General features: G+C 44.4%; 1 protein-coding gene across 6 annotated transcripts in view; it reads left to right on the plus strand.

The window, feature by feature from the left end:
• FYN (FYN proto-oncogene, Src family tyrosine kinase) overlaps positions 1 to 22139 on the plus strand; it is a 213753-nt gene that overhangs the window by 167590 nt on the left and 24024 nt on the right. For 5 of the 6 annotated variants that reach the window (XM_027057070.2, XM_027057071.2, XM_027057072.2 and 2 more), the window contains 7 exons: positions 592 to 690; positions 3422 to 3525; positions 4479 to 4628; positions 7260 to 7424; positions 10474 to 10653; positions 12866 to 12942; positions 13036 to 13189. In XM_027057070.2, the coding sequence (XP_026912871.1) occupies positions 592 to 690; positions 3422 to 3525; positions 4479 to 4628; positions 7260 to 7424; positions 10474 to 10653; positions 12866 to 12942; positions 13036 to 13189 (929 nt within the window). Of the gene's footprint in view, positions 1 to 591; positions 691 to 3421; positions 3526 to 4478; positions 4629 to 7259; positions 7425 to 7844; positions 8001 to 10473; positions 10654 to 12865; positions 12943 to 13035; positions 13190 to 22139 lie in introns of all 6 variants that reach the window. The other variant, XM_027057076.2, reaches the window with a different exon arrangement.

The raw sequence follows: 22139 nt of genomic DNA on the forward strand, positions 1-22139 counted from the left end.
CTAAAGCCAACAAACGGTCTGCTTCTCTCCAGCAGTACCAAAGGATGTTGTTACCTCAGGATGTGAGACGACATAGACAGTTAAATTAGCAGTATTAGCACATGCTTCATTTTCCTTCTAGCTTTGCTGAGATGTAACCGACACGTAACACTGTAAGTTTAAGGTCTACAGTGTGATGGGTGGACGCACGAATATGTTGTGAATGTTTACCACGATAATGCGTTCTTCTCTTCACATAATTACCATTTTCTTTTTGTTGTCACAGGGTTTTTCTAAAGTAGCCTGAGGCTGGATTCCCTTCCCCTCTGTCCAAACTGGGGACACTTACCAAGCAAAATGCCCCCTCGCCCCAAGAGAGTTCTCTCATGGCCAGGGTCCTACATTGTTAATTGGCAAGTAAGATAAGAAATGAGAGACCGCACTGGATTCAACTCACACTTGACTCAGAGAGTAACCATGTGACCCTTACAAAGAGCTGGGTTGGAGTTTGAAGAAATCAGGCAGTGGAATGAGTAGGAGATATTGAGTCTGTAACTGCAGAACATTGAAATGGTCAACACATTCACTTCCTTTTCTCTTTGTTCTCTGCAGGGAAGGAGATTGGTGGGAAGCCCGCTCCTTGACCACCGGAGAGACTGGTTACATTCCCAGCAATTATGTGGCTCCAGTTGACTCTATCCAGGCAGAAGAGTAGGTTTTGTTGTTTTCGCTCAACTACTTTTAAAAGTTAGTTGTCACAGTAACATGCTACTAACCTTGTGCAGGAGGGAGAAGAAACTCACTAGAGCGATTCAGGGTTGAGAGAAGATAGTGATGCCGCATGCCCCAGGCACTGTGCTCTGCGTTTTGCCATATCTGTGTAATACTTGTGCTGTTATTAACTTAATATTTTTCTTTATGACTGTATCTTAAAAACATACTGATTTTGAAAGGGAACTTTGTATCAGAACCCTAAATGAAAGCCCGATATTAGTTGCCGTAGACCGAAAGTAACCAGAAAAACGTGATGAAGTTCTGGCTAGGGCACATCTTAGTAATGTGAACCCAAGGTTTTAAGCCTATAGTCTGCTGGAAAATAAAAAAGAGCGAGGGAGAGAGAAAGAATGGGAGTGGGGAGGGAAAGAAAAAGGGGGGCGGGGAGTAAGGGGCAAGGGGGCCAAATAACTATTAAAGATGAGATGGAGATTCTCTTTCTCAGTGTAATCAGAAATATTAAAGGAGCACCGAAAAGACTTACCTTCCATGTGCCAGGTAGAAGTGTCTCACATACAGCATGTGCCACAACTCAGGAAGCTCTCTTGATGCATTTCAAATGCTGCTTTCCTTTGAGTTGGGGTCTTGGTTGGTTTCCTTGATAGGAAATCGTGACTAGCAGTTAGTTGGACCAAGGATTTCACTGGCTTCAGTTTTGGAAGTTGCTCAGTAGGCCGAGGGGATTCTAGAAGGGACAACCATTGTTCTTCCTCCTGACCTGTGGGGATTCATGGGCACTTTCAAAAGGGGGAACTATTAGAGTGGCTTGTGTGTGGTTACCCCCATTTCTGAACTGAGGGGAAGAAAACTGGCCCGTGACTCCAAAACTTGGGGACCTGCCCTCCTCCCTGACACCCTGGGGACCTGCCTCTCCTGGTGGTCTTGCCTTACCAATAAGGGAGTCGAGAAGAGTCAGCCATGAAGCCCAGCCTTTGGCTCTGATATTGCATTTTGCCCTGGATTTGTTTAAGCACTGCAAGGAGGATTAGACGCCACACCCCAGCCAAATCCCCAATTGGATCACTGTCTTGCCTTTAATTCCTTTGTATTTTCTCTAAGAAGACCTGTTTTTTTCCCCACTCTCAAATACTCAGTGGTTCTGCACTCCTTTTTTTCTCCTAGTGAGTGTGTTTTATCATCAAAGCGTAAAGAAATCTGTATTGAATTTTTATTTTAGGGCAGATTTGCAAACATCTTTGTGTTCTTTCAGAATAAAAGGTACCACTAAAAGGTAGCATTACTTTGGTTTAACTGGGAACATACCCACTATATATTTAAGTTCTATTTATAATGATCAATTTTTAAACTACTTTGTTTTTAAAGAATAAATTAGCGTTTTAAAAAGATAACGCATATGGTTTTACATAGACAATTAATTGCCATTATCTTAAAATGCCATTGTTTTGGTTCAATCCATTGTTCTAACTGTTCTCTCTTCACCACTGCTCGTGTTTATACTGCATTTTAATTGGGTGATTGATGCCAACCCAGAAAGTCATTTCTCATAAATAATTGCTGTAATTGTCTTCATACCATCTAGTGCTAGGTTAGGACTGTCGCACAGTCTGGTGCCTTTAAAAGTCACTAAGGAGCTAACTTGCAGTGTGTCTTTTCTTACGATCGGTGAAGCTCTTTCATTCACAAAAGAATTTGACAGTGAACGCATAATAGCTATGTTCAAGTATAAGGAATTAAAATTTCATTTTAGAAACTGGATTATTTCACAGTTGAATATTCTAAAATTGTTTCTACGCACAGATTCCAAATGAATGCTTGCGAATTCTTGCAGCACCTCGTGCTGACCCATTTAACTCCCTGCCAAGCCATGGTTAGGGCTGGAGAGTGCAGGGGAAGGTAAAAGGTGAATGGCAGAGGTTGTGATATGACTTCACGATGCCTTCCTCATGGCACTGGAGTGTCACTACGGGGAGAGTAGGACACGGTACACCCAGTCATTTCTCAGGACGTGCTCGTTGACTGTGCACAGTGACCTGTTCCTGCAGCGGCACCAAAACACACGTGTGCAGATCCCCACCCACCCGAGAGGCAGATCCTTTCACTCACCTAAGTCCTCACCCTGCTGGACAGGAAGAGACTAAAAACTGACATCCACAGTCCACAGCCATCTCAAATCGGGGGTGGTTTTGACAATTGTTTTCAAAGTTGCTGTAGGTACAAAGTGACTGAAAATACCATGTCTTTGTTCTGTATCCATTGTGACTGGCTTTTTTTTTTTTTAATGCTTGATTAATGATCTGTGTATAGACTAAGGCTGTGCTTTGTTATTTCCCAGGGGGTGTAATTATGCTCAGAAATCCGGGGTCTCATAGATGTGTGTGGGAAGGGTCTCCTGCAGTTGCCATTTCAAAACGAGGTCTTAGATTTCTCTTCTCATAAATGCAGGTGGCGGTTTTAACACAGACCAGTTCTTGTCACCTCTGAAGGGAAGGAAAGTCACCCACCATTCAAATCTGACTTTTTTTCTTTGAAGAATGGTAGAGGTGGATTAGGGATAGAATCAGGAACAGACTGAAAGGGAGCTAGATGAAGCTAGGAAAAAATACTATAGGGGAATGCTAAGGATGAAATCAGAGGGAAGGGAGGGTTGCTATTCCATTTTTGTAAATGATCATTACAAAATGTTCCCCTCCCTTGATTTCATTTAAAGGTGGTACTTTGGAAAACTTGGCCGAAAAGATGCTGAGCGACAGCTTTTGTCCTTTGGAAACCCAAGAGGTACCTTTCTTATCCGTGAGAGTGAAACCACCAAAGGTAAGATAAGGAGTTGAAGATGTTGGTTGTCATTCAAATCCGTGGATTAGTCAGAGGGGATGAAAGGCTTATCTCTAATGTGCAAGGATTTTTAAATGGCACATACCCTCCCTGCCTCGTGAGCAAGTCCGAGTTTCACTTTTTCCCTCCAGGCTCTAGAACTGCACACGGTTCCGGAAGGACTACAGAGGCTCAAAAGCAAAGCCCTTCTTCCTGAAACAGGGAGCTGGGCAGCTTCGCTCCTGCAGGCGCACAAGATCATAGAATTTTCAGCTGTTCTTTAGAATTACGATTTTCTGAATCTCTCTTAGTTCCCCAGGCGCCAGTCCTACAGGTTGTTTTTGCATTCCTTTTATTTTTTTCAAAACTGAGCACTGCTCTTCCTCCAACTGCTGGCCCTTTCATCATTGAAACACTCATTAGAGCCCACAAGAGGAGCCGGGCCAAGGGAAGGGACTTTCTACCTTGATCTACCAGACATGGTTATCTGCTCCCGAGAAAGTGTGGCAAATCAGAAACAGGAGGCTCCCTTGTAGGGAAGCACTTCTTCCACTTCTGTAGCACACGCTGCCCTGCCTCTGCGACACTCCATGGGTGAGGAAGACGAGGAGAGCGCCCCCAGCCTGCGGGGCTATTGTTCTTCATCCCCTCTCGGGAGAGTTGGGTCTATACCATGTTAGGTAACGTGCAGGTGACGGTACTGAAGAGAATATTGTAGGAAAAAATCTAGAAAGCTTTCCTTCTCACAAGTAAAATCACTTTATTGCTAACATCTTCTGACATTTGCGGGAAAGAGGTGTTTTCTTCTTCTGTTCCTGAGTGGAAGAGAGCACATACGTGTGTGTGTGTGTCCTCTTGATGATTATTAATCAGAATACTCAAGTGAATGAGACCGAGAAAATGAATGAGCTCTCAGAATGATTGGAGCTGCTAATGCCTTGCATATTTACCAGGTGCCTATTCACTGTCGATCCGAGATTGGGATGATATGAAAGGAGACCATGTCAAACATTATAAAATTCGCAAACTTGACAATGGTGGATACTATATTACCACCCGGGCCCAGTTTGAAACACTTCAGCAGCTTGTACAACATTACTCAGGTAACCCTAATGCCAACTCGCTACTAACCACTGGGACACTGGAGGGAGTGGGTAGGCACTGAGTAGGGGGTGGGGGGAGAGATACAAGCATACACAAAGGCAGCAGTGACCGTTTTCTTTGCTCACCACTCAACATGGGACTTTGCTGCATAGGATCTGTTGATGTTTTTCTATCATAGTTATTATTAGTTCCATACGTTTGTCAAAAAATTCCGTACCATTCTTGTTCCCCAGATACAAAGCAGTAGGTTAAATTGTAAAAGTTGTCATCTTTTCCTGTTCCCCTGGAGTCTGTCATCAGAAACCATGACAGGAGAGAGAACAGTGTCTGGGCGGGAACACACGGAGTGTTGGGGGATCGTGTAGGGGACCCCCCCAGTTCTCACTCAGTACTCACAGGAATAGCCACACATGATTTTCATTCTCATGACCAGAAGAATTTTGCAACCCATCTATCATGTTCTACTGATCCACCAATACTGCTGTTTTCCTAACTAGATGTAGACTCTGTGACCCACAGCTCCTCCTAGATCTGTTAGGGCCATTGTGTTAAATTAAACTTGTGAACAGTAAGTGGAACAGCCTCTGTCCTAACACCCATTTGTCACTGTCAGTGTGTTCCTAGAAATATGCACTTATGAGGTGTTTAGGTGTACAGTTGGTACATTCTAGTAAAGATTGTGGTCTTATACACAAGTGTTAAAATGATTTCTTTCTTTCCAAGATTAGCAAGAATACCCTGCTATATGACATACACACACAGGTGGATTTTTATATAGATACACATATACAGGTATATATCTGTATCCCATTAAACCCAGTAGTTTTTTCTGTGACCTATATATGTGTGTTCTTCAGGACAATGACAAAACCCCAAAATAGTGCATGACTTGCTCTATGCACATTCATTTTAAAAAAATGTGTGTATAATTTTTTAGCGTCCCCCCCCAAAAAAAGCAGTCTTTTGAAAATGGAAATAAGAAATGCCTATTGATTTATCCCAGGCACTAATGAAAAAGTGAGAAAATTAAGAACACTTGGAGTACTCGTTGATTAGGGCATTGGATAGCTCTAGTTTACGTGATTCTAATGAAATATTTGGGAGAAATGGAGCAGAATCTCTCCCTGAGCTTAAGTGATACACTCAAAGTGCCTGCATGTGTCAGAATTTTTCAAATGCCAAAATATATTTCATTACAGGCAAACATCAGCAGGATCCCCAGGGTTTGGATCATTTGAAAATATTGTGTTGGAAAGGGCACCTTAATAACATCGTAAAGCTGGAAGGAGAGAAGGGATATGAAGAGCAATAGACGTTTTTTAATCTCAAAAAAAATCCATCTCGAGTTAGATTTGTTTTTATATTGGCTTTTCCTCTTCCCCCCTTACTCTCTCTCACACAATAAAATGCCTTTGCAATATTGACACATAAATAATTTCCTGCCTAAACATCTCAGAACCTGAGTCTACCGAAAAGAAAGGAATAAAAAGAAACTTAAGAGCTGGTTCCTAGAGAAAAGAGAGCACTACATGTGATTTTCCTGGATCCGAGGGGCCTTCAGGGGGTGTGGTGGGGCAGAGGCTCTGCCTCACAAGCCAGGCTTTCTACAGCTTTTGTCACTGCCCTGATTCCTTGTTCTTTGTTACCTTTTCTTACCTGACAGAGATTTCACTTGGCATTTAGGCAATTTCCCCCTTACCACTGCTAAAGTGTAAAAGGTATATTCTTTTAAAGGAAGGGAGGAAGGGAGGAAGGGAGGAAGGGAGGAAGGGAGGAAGGAAGGAAGGAAGGAAGGAAGGAAGGAAGGAAGGAAGGAAGGACAAAAGAAAAAAAATCCAAATAACCTATAAGTGATAACTTTTTTCCTTTGTCTTTTTCATAAGAAACAGTTCTTTCACATCCTTGAATTTGTACAGATTTCGGTTTCCTGTCTTTCTGCTTTGAAACCAGATTTCTAAATTATACATTGGAGACTGTTAAAAAGATTTATTTTTAATGGGAAATATCAAAGAAGTGAGAGCATCTGACTGGTAGAATAGAGTCAGTTAAAATGCCAAAGAAATCACTAGAGAAATGTGACCTCTTTTTTTCCCCTGCCAGGTAGAATCTTCAGCCCTACTAGTTTATAACAGTCTAAGATTGAAGAGAAAAATCCTGTACTGAAGCTACAATTTTCAAGATATTCAGACCAAAGAAAGCCCCTAAACCCTTGACATTAGAGAGGGTTAAGGACAGTCGTGCTGACATTCAGTAGTCCAGATATACCTTTTGAAATCAGCGGAGGTATTTCAGGGTTCCAGAGACATGTTATTAGCACAAGTTGCTGAAAATGTTTTTCTTCCTTAGCGAGTATTAGAAACCAAAGCAGTCATACCTGTACCTGTATATATGTGTAAACTATACTATACCTGGAGGCATGGAGCAGTCCGCATTGAAAATGTCCTCTGTTCTACCTCCAATGACCATGTTTCAATGTGTGGTGTCTAATCTTCCAAGATGTGCACAGCTCTCCGCCGACGTAGCACTGTTTTCAGCAACACTGTGCACTCGCTGGGTTTGTGCAACTGTAAGTGTTGTTTCACGTGTTGTGCTTTTCTCTCCCTCTCCTGCCGCTGTCCTCGCTCCATCAGAGAGAGCCGCAGGCCTCTGCTGCCGCCTCGTAGTTCCCTGTCATAAAGGGATGCCAAGGCTTACCGATCTGTCTGTCAAAACCAAAGATGTCTGGGAAATCCCTCGAGAATCCCTGCAGTTGATCAAGAGACTGGGAAATGGGCAGTTTGGGGAAGTATGGATGGGTATGCTGAGACTCAATTATTCTATTACTAGCTTTCTCGTTTGGGAAGTCCCAAACAACGAAGATGGAAGGTGAAAATAAAGACTTTATGACCAGGAAGAAGGCTTAAGTTATTCATAGTAGAGAATTATACATTTGATTTTGATTTCAAAATTCCAGAATTTCTAGAAGAGAGATAGTGGTCAAGATTGGCAAATGGCTCAAATTATGCCGTTTTATGAATCTCAATTCATAAGCCAGAAAACAGTGCAAGGAATGTTCCAGCTTGCACAAATGCCTTGCCCTTCCTTTACAACTGCAAACGTTTGCCCAGTGAACTCAGTGTTGCCCTAAAGGGTAAGTCACCTTCCATCTTCCCTAGTGCATGCATGATAACAGATTATAAGGATTGTGTTTTCTTTATTAATTTCCTTTCCTGTAGAGAAAGCTGATGGTTTGTGTTTTAACTTAACTGTGATTGCATCAAGTTGTACCCCACAAACTTCTGGATTGGCTAAAGATGCTTGGGAAGTTGCACGTGGTTCATTGTCTCTGGAGAAGAAGCTGGGTCAGGGGTGTTTCGCTGAAGTGTGGCTTGGTAAGGCAGAGGGCGCATTTCATTTTGGCTACTTCTCAAGGCCAATTAAAAGGACAGTCTGAACAAACACACACACACAGTCATTGGGACCAAGACACTTAACCTGAAGCTAGACAGACGCAGGCCATCTAGATTTTGAGAATACGGCGATACCTTGCTGTGCTCTTCTATACTTCTTCATATGGTTGGTGAAGCAGACGCCCATAGAAGAAACACCAATACAATAAGTGTCTGTTGTTTCCTCTTCCTGAGACATAGGAAGGTAAGATACTATAGATGGGTTACTATAGGGAAAGACCATGGGCTTTTATGCTCAGTGGGCCAGGGTTTGAATCATTACTAGCTGATTAACCATATCCAAGGGGCTCATTTAACCTCCTTGAGCCTCAGTTTCCTCGTCTGTAGAATTGGAATGATACCTACTTCATAGGATTGAGGATCACATAGGACAATATATTTAGAGTCCTTGCACGCAGTTCGTGCTCAGTAGGCACACATACTTCTCTTAATTCGGTTGTCATGTCATTCATTGATGAGGCTGACTGCACTGGGCCCTTCCCACTGCTTTTATAACACCCTTTGGGTCATTTACAGCTTTGCTTGGAGAAAATCCATCGGTTTGGTGCCACCCAAAGACATCTGTCAGTGAGACAGTGTTGGTGCTTATGGAATCTACCTTCTTTCTTAGGTTCAATTAAAAACAATATGGATAGGTACCTGTTTTTACATTGTAGCTGTAGGTGTGCAGGGGTGGTCAGCATTAGAAGATTTAGTACAGTGAAAGCACTTGGAACAGAGCCTGGCAAAGAATAAATATTACATAGATATGGGTGTAGCGATAAGGTTAGAGATAGACATTCAAACATACACCTATATGTGCTGTGTATGTATAAGCTACTATATAATAAGTGCTCTCATTTTTCGAGTCCACATTATTGTGTCTCTCTCCGTACTTTAACTCAAGTATCATAAAATATCTTCATGTAGCCTTCCTCTCCCTCATCTGCCCAATTTATAATTGAAGTTGTGGGTGCCAAGGATTTCAATTCAATCATTTATGCAATCAGGAAGAATTGGACATTCTACAAAATTTTATTTTCAAATTTTATGATTATCAACTTTAAATCATTATATCACATTATTAAGAATTTGTTGCCCACTGAGCATAAAACATTATGTCGTGGTAGTTCGGGATCAGGATGGAATGCCAGTGAGAGTAACTGGGTTGTTATTAGAGAGGAAAATCTCTATTTAAAATTTTGGGATGCTAATAGCACTCAAATAGCAAAGACCACTTCCAGATTATCAGATTTTCCATTTATATTTAGTGGTCAGATATTTTATAAGGTTTGAATGAACTCTTTTTTAAGCCACTGTTCTTTCATAACTTAGATGTTTGTAAGCTTCATGTTGTAATCATATGAACCATGTTTTGAACAGGGTAACAAAAGTTTACAGAAATATTTAATTCTGAAGTCAATTACATTAAATATAAAAATGAATCTTCATTTAAACCAGCTCTCTTTTCCAAACAGAAAAAGCACACTCTAACTTAGCAGATTTTTCTGTTTCCCTTAGAGTTTTAATCCGAAGTTGTAGGACTAATAACGGAATACACATAGAACCTGGATTTTTGTTTTTTTAATTTCGCAGCTGAAAGAGATTCAAAAGATAATCCAGTTCTACTCCTATTCTACAGATGAGGCAACAAATGATCATAAACCAGGCCTGTCTCTGTATCTACTTGACTTTCTCCACCTGTGAAGCCTAAATATTTCTGTTCCCTCTTAGCTGCTGTTTGATCTTTTCAGTCCTATAGAGGCTGTTGCTCTTGTGGCTGACCTGAGGAGTTGTCCTTACCTGGTTGAAGTTTGGGGCAAGTAGACCGTGAGCTTCTTGCCAGTGCCCATTGGCATACTTGTAATCTCACTTATATATCAGCTGTTCAAGGTTTCTGTCAAGTAGCTCACCCACCGCACACGGTGGAAAGTCGAAAGGTAACTTCCAGACTTCCTCGGTGTGTTGCCGTCGTTTTTTAAATGGCACCCTTCATACAACAGAACTATCCTAGTTTCTTCCATGCTTGCTCTACTGTCTAAGGGATAGCGGTGGGATAGCCAGGCCTGTTCTAACCTTTGAACTTTCAGCCTTGTTAAAGAAGCATCCAAAACTTTGGGTACCAATTTGTAATCACATGCGCGAGCTAGAAAAGGAAAGTGGCATATATCAAAATCAGAAAAAAGTTAAAAGAATTACAAACCATAACACAGCTATAAGTAAACTCATGTTTCCTATTGAAGATATTGGACACAGTCCTTACTACATTCGCTTGTCTTCATTCAACAAAAAAGGATATTAAGTTTTTCTAAGTTAAAATCTAACCTTATGCAAGTAGCTGTTGATTTAAAAGCTTTTTTATTTTCCCATCAAAAGAGGATCCTCGGTTTGACTTAACGTTGTGGGATGTGTGCAGGTACCTGGAATGGAAACACAAAAGTAGCCATAAAGACTCTTAAACCAGGCACAATGTCCCCCGAGTCATTCCTTGAGGAGGCACAGATCATGAAGAAGTTGAAACATGACAAGTTGGTCCAGCTCTACGCAGTGGTGTCCGAGGAGCCCATCTACATTGTCACCGAGTACATGAATAAAGGTCAGGCCCCACCTCGCAGTTGACCCACAGGGGTTATTTCGGGGAGGGAGATGGAGGTGCCTGCCTGCTTTCGTTCTGCTTTCTGCATGAGTCCAGCATTCCTGTCAGGAAGCACAAATCATGTGCTCGTTAATGAAAGCATTGTTAGAACAGACCATGACCTTGAGTTTGCCCCCCAGATCCTTATGAAATGCAACACCTTTTGCACGCTGCACGTGTCAGGAGTCTCAGCTCCTCTCCATAATTAAAGCATTCATATTTAATACCCGGGGTGATCTGGAGGGCTATGATCATTTGCTGCTACTTTGAATGCCATGGCTTGTGCTAAATTTCCTTTTTCAGGGCTGAACAGTTAGTATCGGACACTGGTCTCTGGACTCAGCTTAGTCTCCATCTTCTCAGCACCTTTTCTTTCCCAGTTCTCTTCTTAAACATCAGACGAACAAAGACATGCTTTTAAAGAGCCCGTTTTATTTTCATTCTTTCTCTGCCTCTTTCTAATCAAAGCACTATTGCCAAGGATAAGGCCCAGAATCACTTTGTTTTGGAAAAATAGACAAACCAAACAAGAAACGGCCTTAAAAGGCAATGCGTTGTACATCAGGGGGCACCAGCATAATTTTTCCTGTCCATATACTTTCTTTTTAAATACACTTGGAAATTTTTTTCCCTGGCAGATTGTTTGTCCCTTGTATCCAGGGTTATTTGGTAAATAACTTTGTGATTAAAGCATGGAAACAGTCACCGATGACCATCATGGGCCTCCATCCAGCCTCGGCACATGATTGTTTCCGCCCTGGTGTTGGTCCTGAGCTCCCTAGGCTGTTATCACAGTGGCTCTGAAGCTTCAGCTGTTTTGTTTCCGATATCTTCAAGGCCTGGCTGGCCATGATTTAAAAAGGGGAGCTAACTGCCCCACCCTGTATTCCTCAGATATTCTTTTCTTGATTTAAAATCTGTAAATAAGTGAGGCCAATGATTCTCAGACCTTACTGTGTATCAGAATCATTTAGGGGTATTCTTTTTTTTTTCTTTTTATAGGCTTTAGTCTTTGTTTTTTAATTTCAACTTGTTTTATTTTTTATTTTCTTTAATTTACATCCAGAGTAGCATACAGTGAAACAATGATTTCAGGAGTAGATTCCTTAGTGCCCCTTACCCATTTAGCCCATCCTCCCTCCCACAACCCCTCCAGTAACCCTCAATTTGTTCTCCATATTTATGAGTCTCTTCTGTTTTGTCCCCTCCCTGTTTTTATATTATTTTTGTTTCCTTTCCCTTATGTTCATCTGTTTTGTCTCTTAAAGTCCTCATATGAGTGAAATCATAGGATTTTTGTCTTTCTCTGACTAATTTCACTTAGCATAATACCCTCCAGTTCCAGCCCCGTAGTTGCAAATGGCAGGATTTCATTCTTTCTTATTGCCAAGTAGTATTCCATTGTTTATGTAAACCACATCTTCTTTACCATTCATCAGTTGATGGACATTTGGGCTCTTTGCATACTTTGGCTATTGTTGATAGCGCTGCTGTAAACATGGGGGTGCATGTGTCCCCTCGAAACAGCACACCTGCATCCCTTGGATAGATGCCTAGTAGTGCAATTGCTGGGTCGTAGGGTAGTTCTATTTTTAGTTTTTTGAGGAACCTCCATACTGTTTTCCAGAGTGGCTGCACCAGCTTGCATTCCCAAGGGGTATTCTTAAAATACAGCTTTCTGGGCCCGCCTCCAGAGTCTCTGATTCTGGTTCTAGGGTGGGGCCTGAGAGCTTGCATTTCTAACAAATTCCCTAAGGGAAGCTCTTCCTGCTGGTCCCAGGACCACACTTTGGGAGCCACTTGGCCTGGGTGGCATTTTCCCTATGTCACTCCTTCATTCAGGGCTGATGGGAGATGAGGCTAAAGTGGTCAGCTCCTCATATGTCCTTCTTTATGACATAAAGAGAATTACATCCCATTTCTTGTAGGTTTGTCAGATTTTTGTTGTCCTTAGAAATGGAGTCACTATTGTTTGTTTCTGAAAGATAAAACTGCTACCTTTCAAAGAACAGAATTTTTTCTAGCCTCTTTTTTTTTTTTAATAAATCTTTTCTTCATTGATGGCATTCATTCAATCACCTCATTATTTCTAATAAGAAAACCAAACCCAACCCTTTGTCAGGCATTTTTATCTTTCAAAGTAAATTGAAATGGTTTTCTCTTTTGTTCATAGGAAGTTTACTTGATTTCTTAAAAGATGGGGAAGGAAGAGCTCTGAAATTACCAAATCTTGTGGATATGGCCGCACAGGTAGGCCGCATGGTCCCTTGGTTCCTGCCTCAGGTTTACTGCCACGTCAGTACGAGTCGTGGGGTAACATGTCCTGTCCATCGGTTTCCACAGGTTGCTGCAGGAATGGCTTACATCGAGCGCATGAATTATATCCACAGGGATCTGCGGTCAGCAAACATCCTAGTGGGGAACGGACTCATATGCAAGATTGCTGACTTTGGACTAGCCAGATTGATCGAAGACAATGAGTACACAGCACGACAAGGTGGGCACTTAAATAGGAGGGCTTGTGACCTCAGCCTCGAGAACAGGAGCTTCTTCAGGACCTTTCCTCTCCCCTTCCCTTCCTTTCCTCCAGAAAATACTTGAAATGGCCTTCTTTGGCCAAGTGCTTTCTTCTTAACCTGGCGGGAATCTGACAGCTTTGCAGATGGGAGACTGTGGTGGGTCCAGTAGATGGACAAATGTTGCTTTTTGGTGAATGAATGTCCTCTAATGTGGTCTTCCTGACTCATGCTACCCTCATCACAGTGTCCAGGCCTGGGATGCTTTGCCTTTGGAGAAAGAGGGCTGTGCAAGGCCAAAAGAGAAGTCAAATAATAGCGCATCATTCCATCAGAGTTTCAGCAGAATGAAGAAAGCACACTCATTGGAGACTTGAATAAAGGAGTTCTTTATAAAGGCATGGGCAGAGTTAGGAAAGCCAACAAGGCAGGAGGTGATATCCCAGAGGTAGCAACAGCCACGGACCTGACCCGAGGCCAGAAGGGCAGTGGGGAAGGGAATAGGCAGGCACCAGAGGCCACCTTTGGCAGACAGAGGCCAGGCACGGATCAGGGGCTTCATACCTTAGCTCCTCCTCCAGAGATCCTGCCAAACCCAGCAAGAAGCCAGAGGTCAGGGGAGCCCACTGATGGGTCCAGCTGGGTCCAGAGCAGGGAGAAGAGCAGAAGGGGGATCATGTAGAAAGAGAACAGAAAATAGCAGCATCTCCTAAGCAGCCCCACCTCCTCTAAATCATCTCCCTCCATTCTCCCTCCTCCACAGATTTGTAGAAATTAGACTCTAGATTAAATACATCCCAAATGAGCAACCACTCCAGTGGGGAGCTTTTTGGATGCTTTTTAGAGCACCAGATGCCAGGGAGGGAATTCCCAGGGTTATTTTTGATCTTCCTGGATCTGCACACAGCAGTCAACAGGTAAATGTATGAAACTGAGTGTGCCGTTTGCAGTCGAATGTAGGCTCCTCATGTAGAATATAATGTTCACGTCTGAAGGAAATGGGTAGCCTTCATGACTGTTGTTTTTAACCAAGCCTAGGCATTCTGAGCAGGGCTGAGCGGTGACTGGAATATATTACAGGGCAGTGCTTTCTACTGGGTTTTGTAATAGCCACCTTGGAATTCCTGTCCTTTCTTTCTAAATTCTGTCATTTCATGCCAGTTCTTCCCTCCTTTTATCATTCTCAAGTGACGAGGAAAACAGTTAAACTGAGACCCTGGCTGGTGCAGATACTGTCCAAGTGCTCAATTCCATGTTGGTCAGACAGCTCGGCTATTTGAATTTCCCCAACACATGGCATTTCCTGTCCTGGAGCCAAACGCCCACAACAGGGAGCATGCCCACACATTACGCACACGCACGCACACGCACACACTCCTGTGGGGCCAGACGGCGGGCCACGTCCCTAATCAGAGGCACACGGGCAGCTGTGATTGGCACTGGCAGTCCAGAGAGAAATGTGGACATGATTTTGAGTCTGCATGAGCTGAGAGGGTCTGCAGTGCCACTGGGGTCTGAGACCTGGCCCTAAATGAGAGATTTCACCCTGAGGCAAACCCTTCAGATCCCAATTCACAGACCCAGAAGGAGGGGGAGCAGGTGAAGGTTTGGGGACATGAATATTTGATTTAGGAAGGGGTGAGATTGGAGCTGGTCTTGGCAATCCATCACGTAAGCGTCCTTGCCTGCGTGAGTAGAGTCCTGGTGCCGGCTGGGGTAGTCCAGGATTTGATTCTCCCCTTCTCCCGGACTCTGGACTTCACGGAATTTGTGGTTACAAATCCGCGCCTTGAACCATCCACAAACGAGAGGGCTGCAGGGCAGAAACTGAAGATGTTCATGGAGGTGCTGTTGACAAGGCTGAATGTTTAGTTCATGGAGTGGGGTCCGGTCCTCTGGCTGTGGCCCCGGGTGACTGGCGCCATAGGGGAAGGCGTGTGAGAGCCTCTCACTGGTTTCCCTGACCGCATGCTTCCACCATGGAGCAGGGCCACGGGTGGCCACCCTCAGTCCTGGGCATCAAGTCCCACCCTCCTCCCCACTCAGCTGTCTGTCCACTTCTGGTGGCTTCCTCACCCCCCACCATCAGTTTCCCAGCTGCCGTCCTGACGCCTTTCAGATCAGCTTCATGCCCTTTGTACCGTGTTTCCTCTGCTTAACTTCCAAGTAGTCCCACCCTTCCCTCTTAAAATTCTTTTTGTTTCTCTCTTCCCTTTCACAAATATTTACCTATCCATGACAAACACTGGAAAGAGATGAGTAAGGAGAAGTAAATGAAGTGGAGAACTGAACTTGGAGAAAGACACAAAGGTTGGGAGCTCCAGGGTTTACAAGGAGGATACAAGAATGCTGTCCTGCAGCAGAAGGAAAGGAAGGAGCTGGGGCGCTTACCTACCGAGAGCCAGGCCTGAGAGGGTAAATGTGAGGAGCGGGGAAGGAAATGATAGACTCCGAGGGGTTAAGTAACTTGTACAAAGTCACACAGCTAGTACAAGGGCAGAGGCAGGATTTGAATCCAGGTGTGGCCGGCACCATTGCATCCCTCTTAAGCTACACCAATGGCCTCTTACCAAGACAGTGATTTTAAAACAGAAAATAAAAGTTGAGGTTAGTCATACGCCCCTTTTTCTCTTTATGGGAAAGTTTTTAAGGGGCACTTTCTAATGTGCATGTGTGAGGGAGTTTGAAAGAGCTTCATTTTCCAGTTCTGGGACAGCCCAGCTGTTTATAAAATTCCTCCCGCGGGTCTGCCCTGCCCCGGCCTCTTAACGAGACAGAAAGGCCTGGTATGTATCTGCTAGTGTGCTCTACAGATGGCATGCGTGCTGCGTGCTAAAGTTTCTGCTGGGGATTAATCAGCTCCTCCAGACAGCTGGGCCATGTGCCCGATAATATTTACAAGTCGGGTTTTATGATACCCAGAGGCCACGGTCAGGCTAAAGCTTGATTATGGAAGTGTGGGCCGCGTTCAGAAGCAAGTGCCCAACACAGGTATTTTGGGACTGTGAGTGACAGTTGTTTTTCAACACCATTGTGGGTTTCCCATCTACGGGCACACAAATGCCTGATACCATCCCCCCCTGCCCTGGGTAGATGCGGTGACATTTCCCAGGGCACAAGTAGAGTTGAAATTCGGACATGTGTTAAACAGCCCTCCCTGTGTTCCTTTCCTCCTACCACTCCCTACCCCACTGGACTGTAAGCAGAAGCCCCTGTCGGGGAGAAGGTCAAGACCAGGGTCAGAGCCTGTGAGGGTGGTCCCCTGTCAACAGCATTCTAGAGGCAGCTAGAAATTATTTGCTATCGCTCATTCTCTTGCCTGTACGCCTCCCTCAATCCCAGCACGTCTTCTTTAGTCATAAACTCATTGCTAAATTGTATCCAATCGGGGTCTCCAAGTAATGCCAGCATTAATTATTTGAATGCCTTGTCTGGGAAAGGGACTTTGCTAGGAGCTTCTGACCTAAGGAAGCCTGAGACTGCACCAGGGCGGTCTGCAAGCGTGCAAAGGGACACCCACGAGCGGCGCTGAAGCCACATAGAACCATGGCCTGCCAGCCTCGGGGCCTTGGCCAAGTTATTTAACTTTCCCACACCTCAGTTCGCTTAAAGTGGAAATACATTTTACCTGCTTTGTGCTTTAATTTTTGCCAAGACACCTAACAACAAGACATGTGACGTGGTTAGCGCGGTGCCCAGCACATGGCAAGTGATATATAAATACTGCTGTTATTGTGTCCTGTACAAGACTAAGTCCTTGGGGAATAAAAATACACGCAAGAATGGACTGCAGACATAACGGAAAGGCTCAGACGCTGTTCTGATAAGGGAAAGGGGAGGCAAAGAGAATTCTCGTGTAGTCAGATGCAAGTATCGCGAGAACGGAATTGCCAGCAACAGAAATGAGCGAGTCAGAAGAAGAACTCATTTCCAGAGGAAAGAGGGTGAGTTTGGTTTCAGATTTGTTGAGCTTGAGGAGGTTGTGGTTGGCGCATCCAAGCTCGGTGTGCAAGCCCTCACCCAGTACCACTGCCATGGGTCCTCGCCTCCAGGCACGTGCCCCCGTTCCCTCCTGTCAGCTTACCCCCACCTGCACCCTCACCTGAGGTCCTATGTCAGCCACCTCCCTACCCCAGCACTGCTGCAGAGCCAGCCCCAGCCCTGCCTGTGCCACAGACACCGCACCCTAAGGGTCCACTGTCTGGATGTTGTCCTCACACATCCACACACCTCGCCTCCAAGAACCACCGGCATGGACGACTGTCACCAAGCCTTGCTTTCCAAAACCCACAGCCCCTGCAACCATCAGTTCCTTCAAAGCTCACACAAACAGGAAGCGGTGGGAGAATTCTTGATAGATTGCTTTCTTCATAAGCTTTCAGGAAGCTCAGTGCTGACTAGTGTTGACTTAAACCTAGCAAGTTCAGATAGACTCGGCTTGTGTGTAAGCATGACTTGTTTGGGGGGGCACTTATTTGTTACTGAGCCGTAATATACATAACACTAAAATTAAGAGATCTGAAGGGCACAACTTAGTAAATTTTTACATATGTATAAGCCCCTGAAACCACCCACAGATGAAGGTACAGAATGCTGCCAGCACCTAAAGACCACCTCATCCCCCATCCAGCCAGTAGTCACCTGCAGAGGTAGCCACTGTTTGTACTTCTGTCACCATCCATTCATTCTGCTTATAATTGAACTTCATATAAGCGAATCATACAGTATTACCCTTTTGTGTCTGGCTCCTTTCCCATCATTCTGTTAAACAAATATATCAGTTTATCTGTTCTACTGGTATTTCTCATTTGGTACCATTATGAATTCTGCTGTGGTTAGTGGGCATATGTCCTCCTGTCTCTTGGATATATCCCAGGACTAGAACTGTTACCCTTAAGGCAAGCCTGTGGTTAGCATTTATAAATACCACCCAGCGTATTTTGTGGGTACAACGCATGGTTACTGTGTTATTTGCTGGTGGTATACTTCCCTCTGGGCTACTGAGGGAGCCTGGTAAGACTGAGGAACCTGGGTTAGAAGTTAGGCCTCGGGGTGCCTGGGTGGCTCAGTCGTTTAAGCGTCCGACTTCGGCTCAGGTCATGATCTCACCATTCAAGAGTTTGAGCCCTGTGTTGGGCTCTGTGCTGCCAGCTCAGAGCCTGGAGCCTGCCTCGGATTCTATCTGTCTGTCTGTCTGTCTCTCTCTCTCTCTCTAAAAAATAAATAAACATTAAAAAAATTAAATTAAAAAAAAGTTATGAGGAAGTTATGAGGCCTGGATCTGAATGAGCTCTGTCACTTACAAGTTTGGTGTTCCCAGACAAATCATTTAACCTTTCTGAGCCTCAGTTTTAGCATCTGTGAAATGGTGATAATGGAAATAATTACCTCACATAATTAGTGTGAGGATTAAATGGGCTGTCTATAAAAGCTCTTTGCGGGTTGTAGAATATAAAAACCATTCTTATGACCCAAACTTTTCATGTTTGATGTATATTTTCCTTGAAAAGTATCTTTTTTTTTCTTGCCTAAAATTTTTTTTTAGGAAAAAGACTGCTAGTAATCAATAAAGAAGCATCAATCTTCTAAGAGAAAAAAAAAATTAGTTCCTTATTTTATAGCCAGCTCTATCTAGGCAGTCAGCACTTAGCATCACCTACATGCCCCAAGGGCCCCCACCGACTTTCCTTTTTCTCCTATTTGCCTTCTCTGCTGAGAACTGTCCCTGCCTCCATGCTGCCTCTGTTGTTTTTAATCTTGTCAAACCTGAGTATCTGATGGGCGTTCTCGGCAGTGTCTCGGATGGTTGTGTTTGCATGTGCACGTGCACACACATACGTGGACAAGCACTGTTGTGGCAATTCTCCCAAGTACCTATGGACCCAGTGTTGCTGCTTCCTTGTAGAGGTGATTTGGCCCAAAGAACAGCGCAGAGCAGTAGTAGGTATTTAATAGATACTCGTGTACAAGAGTGAAAATAGCCCAAATCACTGTCACCACTCCATACTCTTCACATGCTCTCCTGCTCTCTGAGAACTGGGCACGGCTCTCTGGAAATCAGATCCTGTGGTGACAGCAGGATGCTCCGGAGAAGATGGTTTGCTACACTAGCACTCCCTGCACAGATTGTCTTTGGGGTAATGGGAAGCACCAGAACTTTGAGCTAGATGGTCTGTGTTCAGATCCGGGCTCTGCCATTTCCTGCTCATGGATTTTTGCATAAGCTCTAGCCTCAGTGAGCCTCAGCTTTCACATCCTGAAGTCAGGTTGGTATTGGTCACCTTTCAGGAGGTCATGAGAATTAGAGAAGAATAGAGAAGAAGCTGTTGTTATTATTCACTCCTTCCTGCTGCTCCTGGAAGCACTTAGCTTTATGTCTTTCTGGATAGCCAGACCCATTTCCTTCTACACACACACACACACACACACACACACACACACACACACACGCCCTCCCAAAGATAGGAGGAACTGGATTGTTAAGAGCACAGCAAATGTTGGGGCACCTGGGTGGCTCAGTCGGTTGAACATCCAACTCTCGATTTGGGCTCAGGTCATGATCCCAGGGTCCTGGGATAGAGCCCCGTGTGGGGTTCTGCGCTGAGTGTGGAGCCTGGAGCCTGCTTAAGATTCTCTCTCTCTCTCTCTCTCTCTCTCACTCACTCATTCTCTCCCTCACTCCCTCCCAACCTCCCTCTCTGTCTGCTCCTCCCCAGCTTGCACTGTCTAAAATTAAAAAACAAAACAAAACAAAACACATAGCCCATGAAATCAAATTGATCTTGGTGTGAATCCTAGCATTGCTGCTAATTAACTGTAAACCTTGACAAGTTACCTAACCTCTCTGAGCCTTCATTCCCTCCTCTGAAAATAGGGATAATAATAGTTATCTACATCACAGAATTGTATGGCTTAATACATAAAAAGCACTTAGCACAAAGCAAAATGCTAAGCTGATAGTTGCATAGTTGTAGTTACTAGTAGTGATAGTAATATCACTACTATTGATCCAGTGGGTTGATAGTAACTCTGTGTGTGTGTGTGTGTGTGTGTGTGTGTGTGTGTGTGTGTCTGCCCCTCCCTCCGTCCTCCTCATACCCACTCCTCACTCAGGCACACATATCACATGCAGCACACACACCCACTTGATGTTTCCCTAACCGCTCCCAGCCAGGTCGCCTGCCTATTTAGCCCTCTCCTCTCCTGATTTGAATCATCACAAAGACAGGAATACGGAATTGCTCCGTGTCTTGGTTTTTTGTGGTGTTGTTTTTTTTTTAAGGTGTAAGTTAATGACAGGATCATTGTTGAGGAAGCTAATGTCAAGGCAATTTAATCTTTGGATCTTTGGGATGTATGTAGAAACCGGGGCTTTCGTGACTTTGTGTAAGACATGCTGTGAGTTTAGGTTTGTGTATTAAATAGAAGAAGAAAAATGCGTCTGTTCAAATGCTCCCAGTATTGCGGGTTTAAGTTGAATAGATTATTATCTGGAGGAAAATTCACATATAAATTAGACTGCGAAGAATTCATAATTGTTGCAGTTTTCATGTTAATTATTTCATGTTAAAAAATTGTTACTGCATAAATTAACACATTCTTTCATGGTGAACATATTTTAGAAAGATTTGTTACTTTAATAACTCTTTGTGTATTAGAAATCCCAGATGCCTGTACTAATTAAATATAATCAGATTTTGGATTCAAAAAGCACAGTAGCCATTTAACACAAACAAGGAGGCAGCTAGGTTGACAAACACAGTCAGGAAGAAGCAGATCCCTGTTTCTTTCAAATTTTGAATTTCACAATTCAGAACTGTGAATTCAATTTCTGTCCTTCCTTTGTATCACAATGACTGGGGATTATCAGACTCAGAACACCAGCTTTCCAGCTCAAGGGCTCCTGCAGAATTATTAATCAGCCTCATCTGAGGCCTCTGTAATCCAGTGGCACATGAAGGCTGATCTCGCCATGAGATGCCCTCCCTCTGCCCCCGTGGGCACATGCGTTTCTTGTTCTCTGTCAACAACAGCACTGCAATTCCCACACAGTGTGCCGTGACCTGAACGGCAAATGTCAGGGAAGGGGAGGTGGGCGGGGAACCCTTTTAATCACTGAATTTAATCTAATTCTTCCCAGACGAGAGGAGCAAACCATCCTTTGACGAAAAGCAAACCCTTTCCAAAGCAGCCATTGTTTTAAGGACTGAGCAGGAAACTTGTTTGTTTGGACTGACCCTCCCGCCCCCGCCCCCGGAGTTTACAGGCTGTCCCGAGGGGCTGTCTGGGGAGAGCCTGGGGCACCTCCGGGCAGAACGTCCGGGCCCTCAGCCGGGTCAGAGCCAGCCCTCCCCGCCGAGCCCCCCCACCCCCCACCCCTGCTGCCTGCACCCAGCCGGTTCTGCCTAGTTTGGTACATTTCTGTCACTAGGCAGAAAAGCGCCTTCATTTGTATTCTGCCGCTTACAGCCCAGGGCTTCCGAGGCATTTCAGAGAGGGGTGCTTTGTTTATCTGCGGAGCCACCGTGGGTCATTCTGCCTGGGAAAGGGAGACGGATCTGACCGTCCATTTTCCTCGTAGAAAGGACTTGCGGAAAGCCAAAGATGACAGTGAAAAGAAAGGCACTTTAACGCACCCTTGCCTACCCCGGACTCTCCTTCAAGATTAAAACTGCAGGAAGGGGGTGCTCTCACTCCTTCTACTCCCTGACAGTCCCCGGGGGGGAGGGGGGGACAGATGGGACCGCGATAAGCCCTGATCACTGAGCCCGCTCCCCTCAATATCTGTCCTCGTTCTCGGCACTGGGCAGTCACGTGTTGTATTCCGTGTGGGTGTCTTTCCCCTTTGTGCTGTCTTGGGCAGAGCAATTTGGCGGTTGTTTCTGAATGGTCAAGAGCATGTCCTTGGTCTCTGCATCCCACGTTTCTTAG

Source organism: Acinonyx jubatus, chromosome B2 (assembly GCF_027475565.1).
Source record: "Acinonyx jubatus isolate Ajub_Pintada_27869175 chromosome B2, VMU_Ajub_asm_v1.0, whole genome shotgun sequence".
Classification (NCBI taxonomy): Eukaryota; Metazoa; Chordata; class Mammalia; order Carnivora; family Felidae; genus Acinonyx; species Acinonyx jubatus.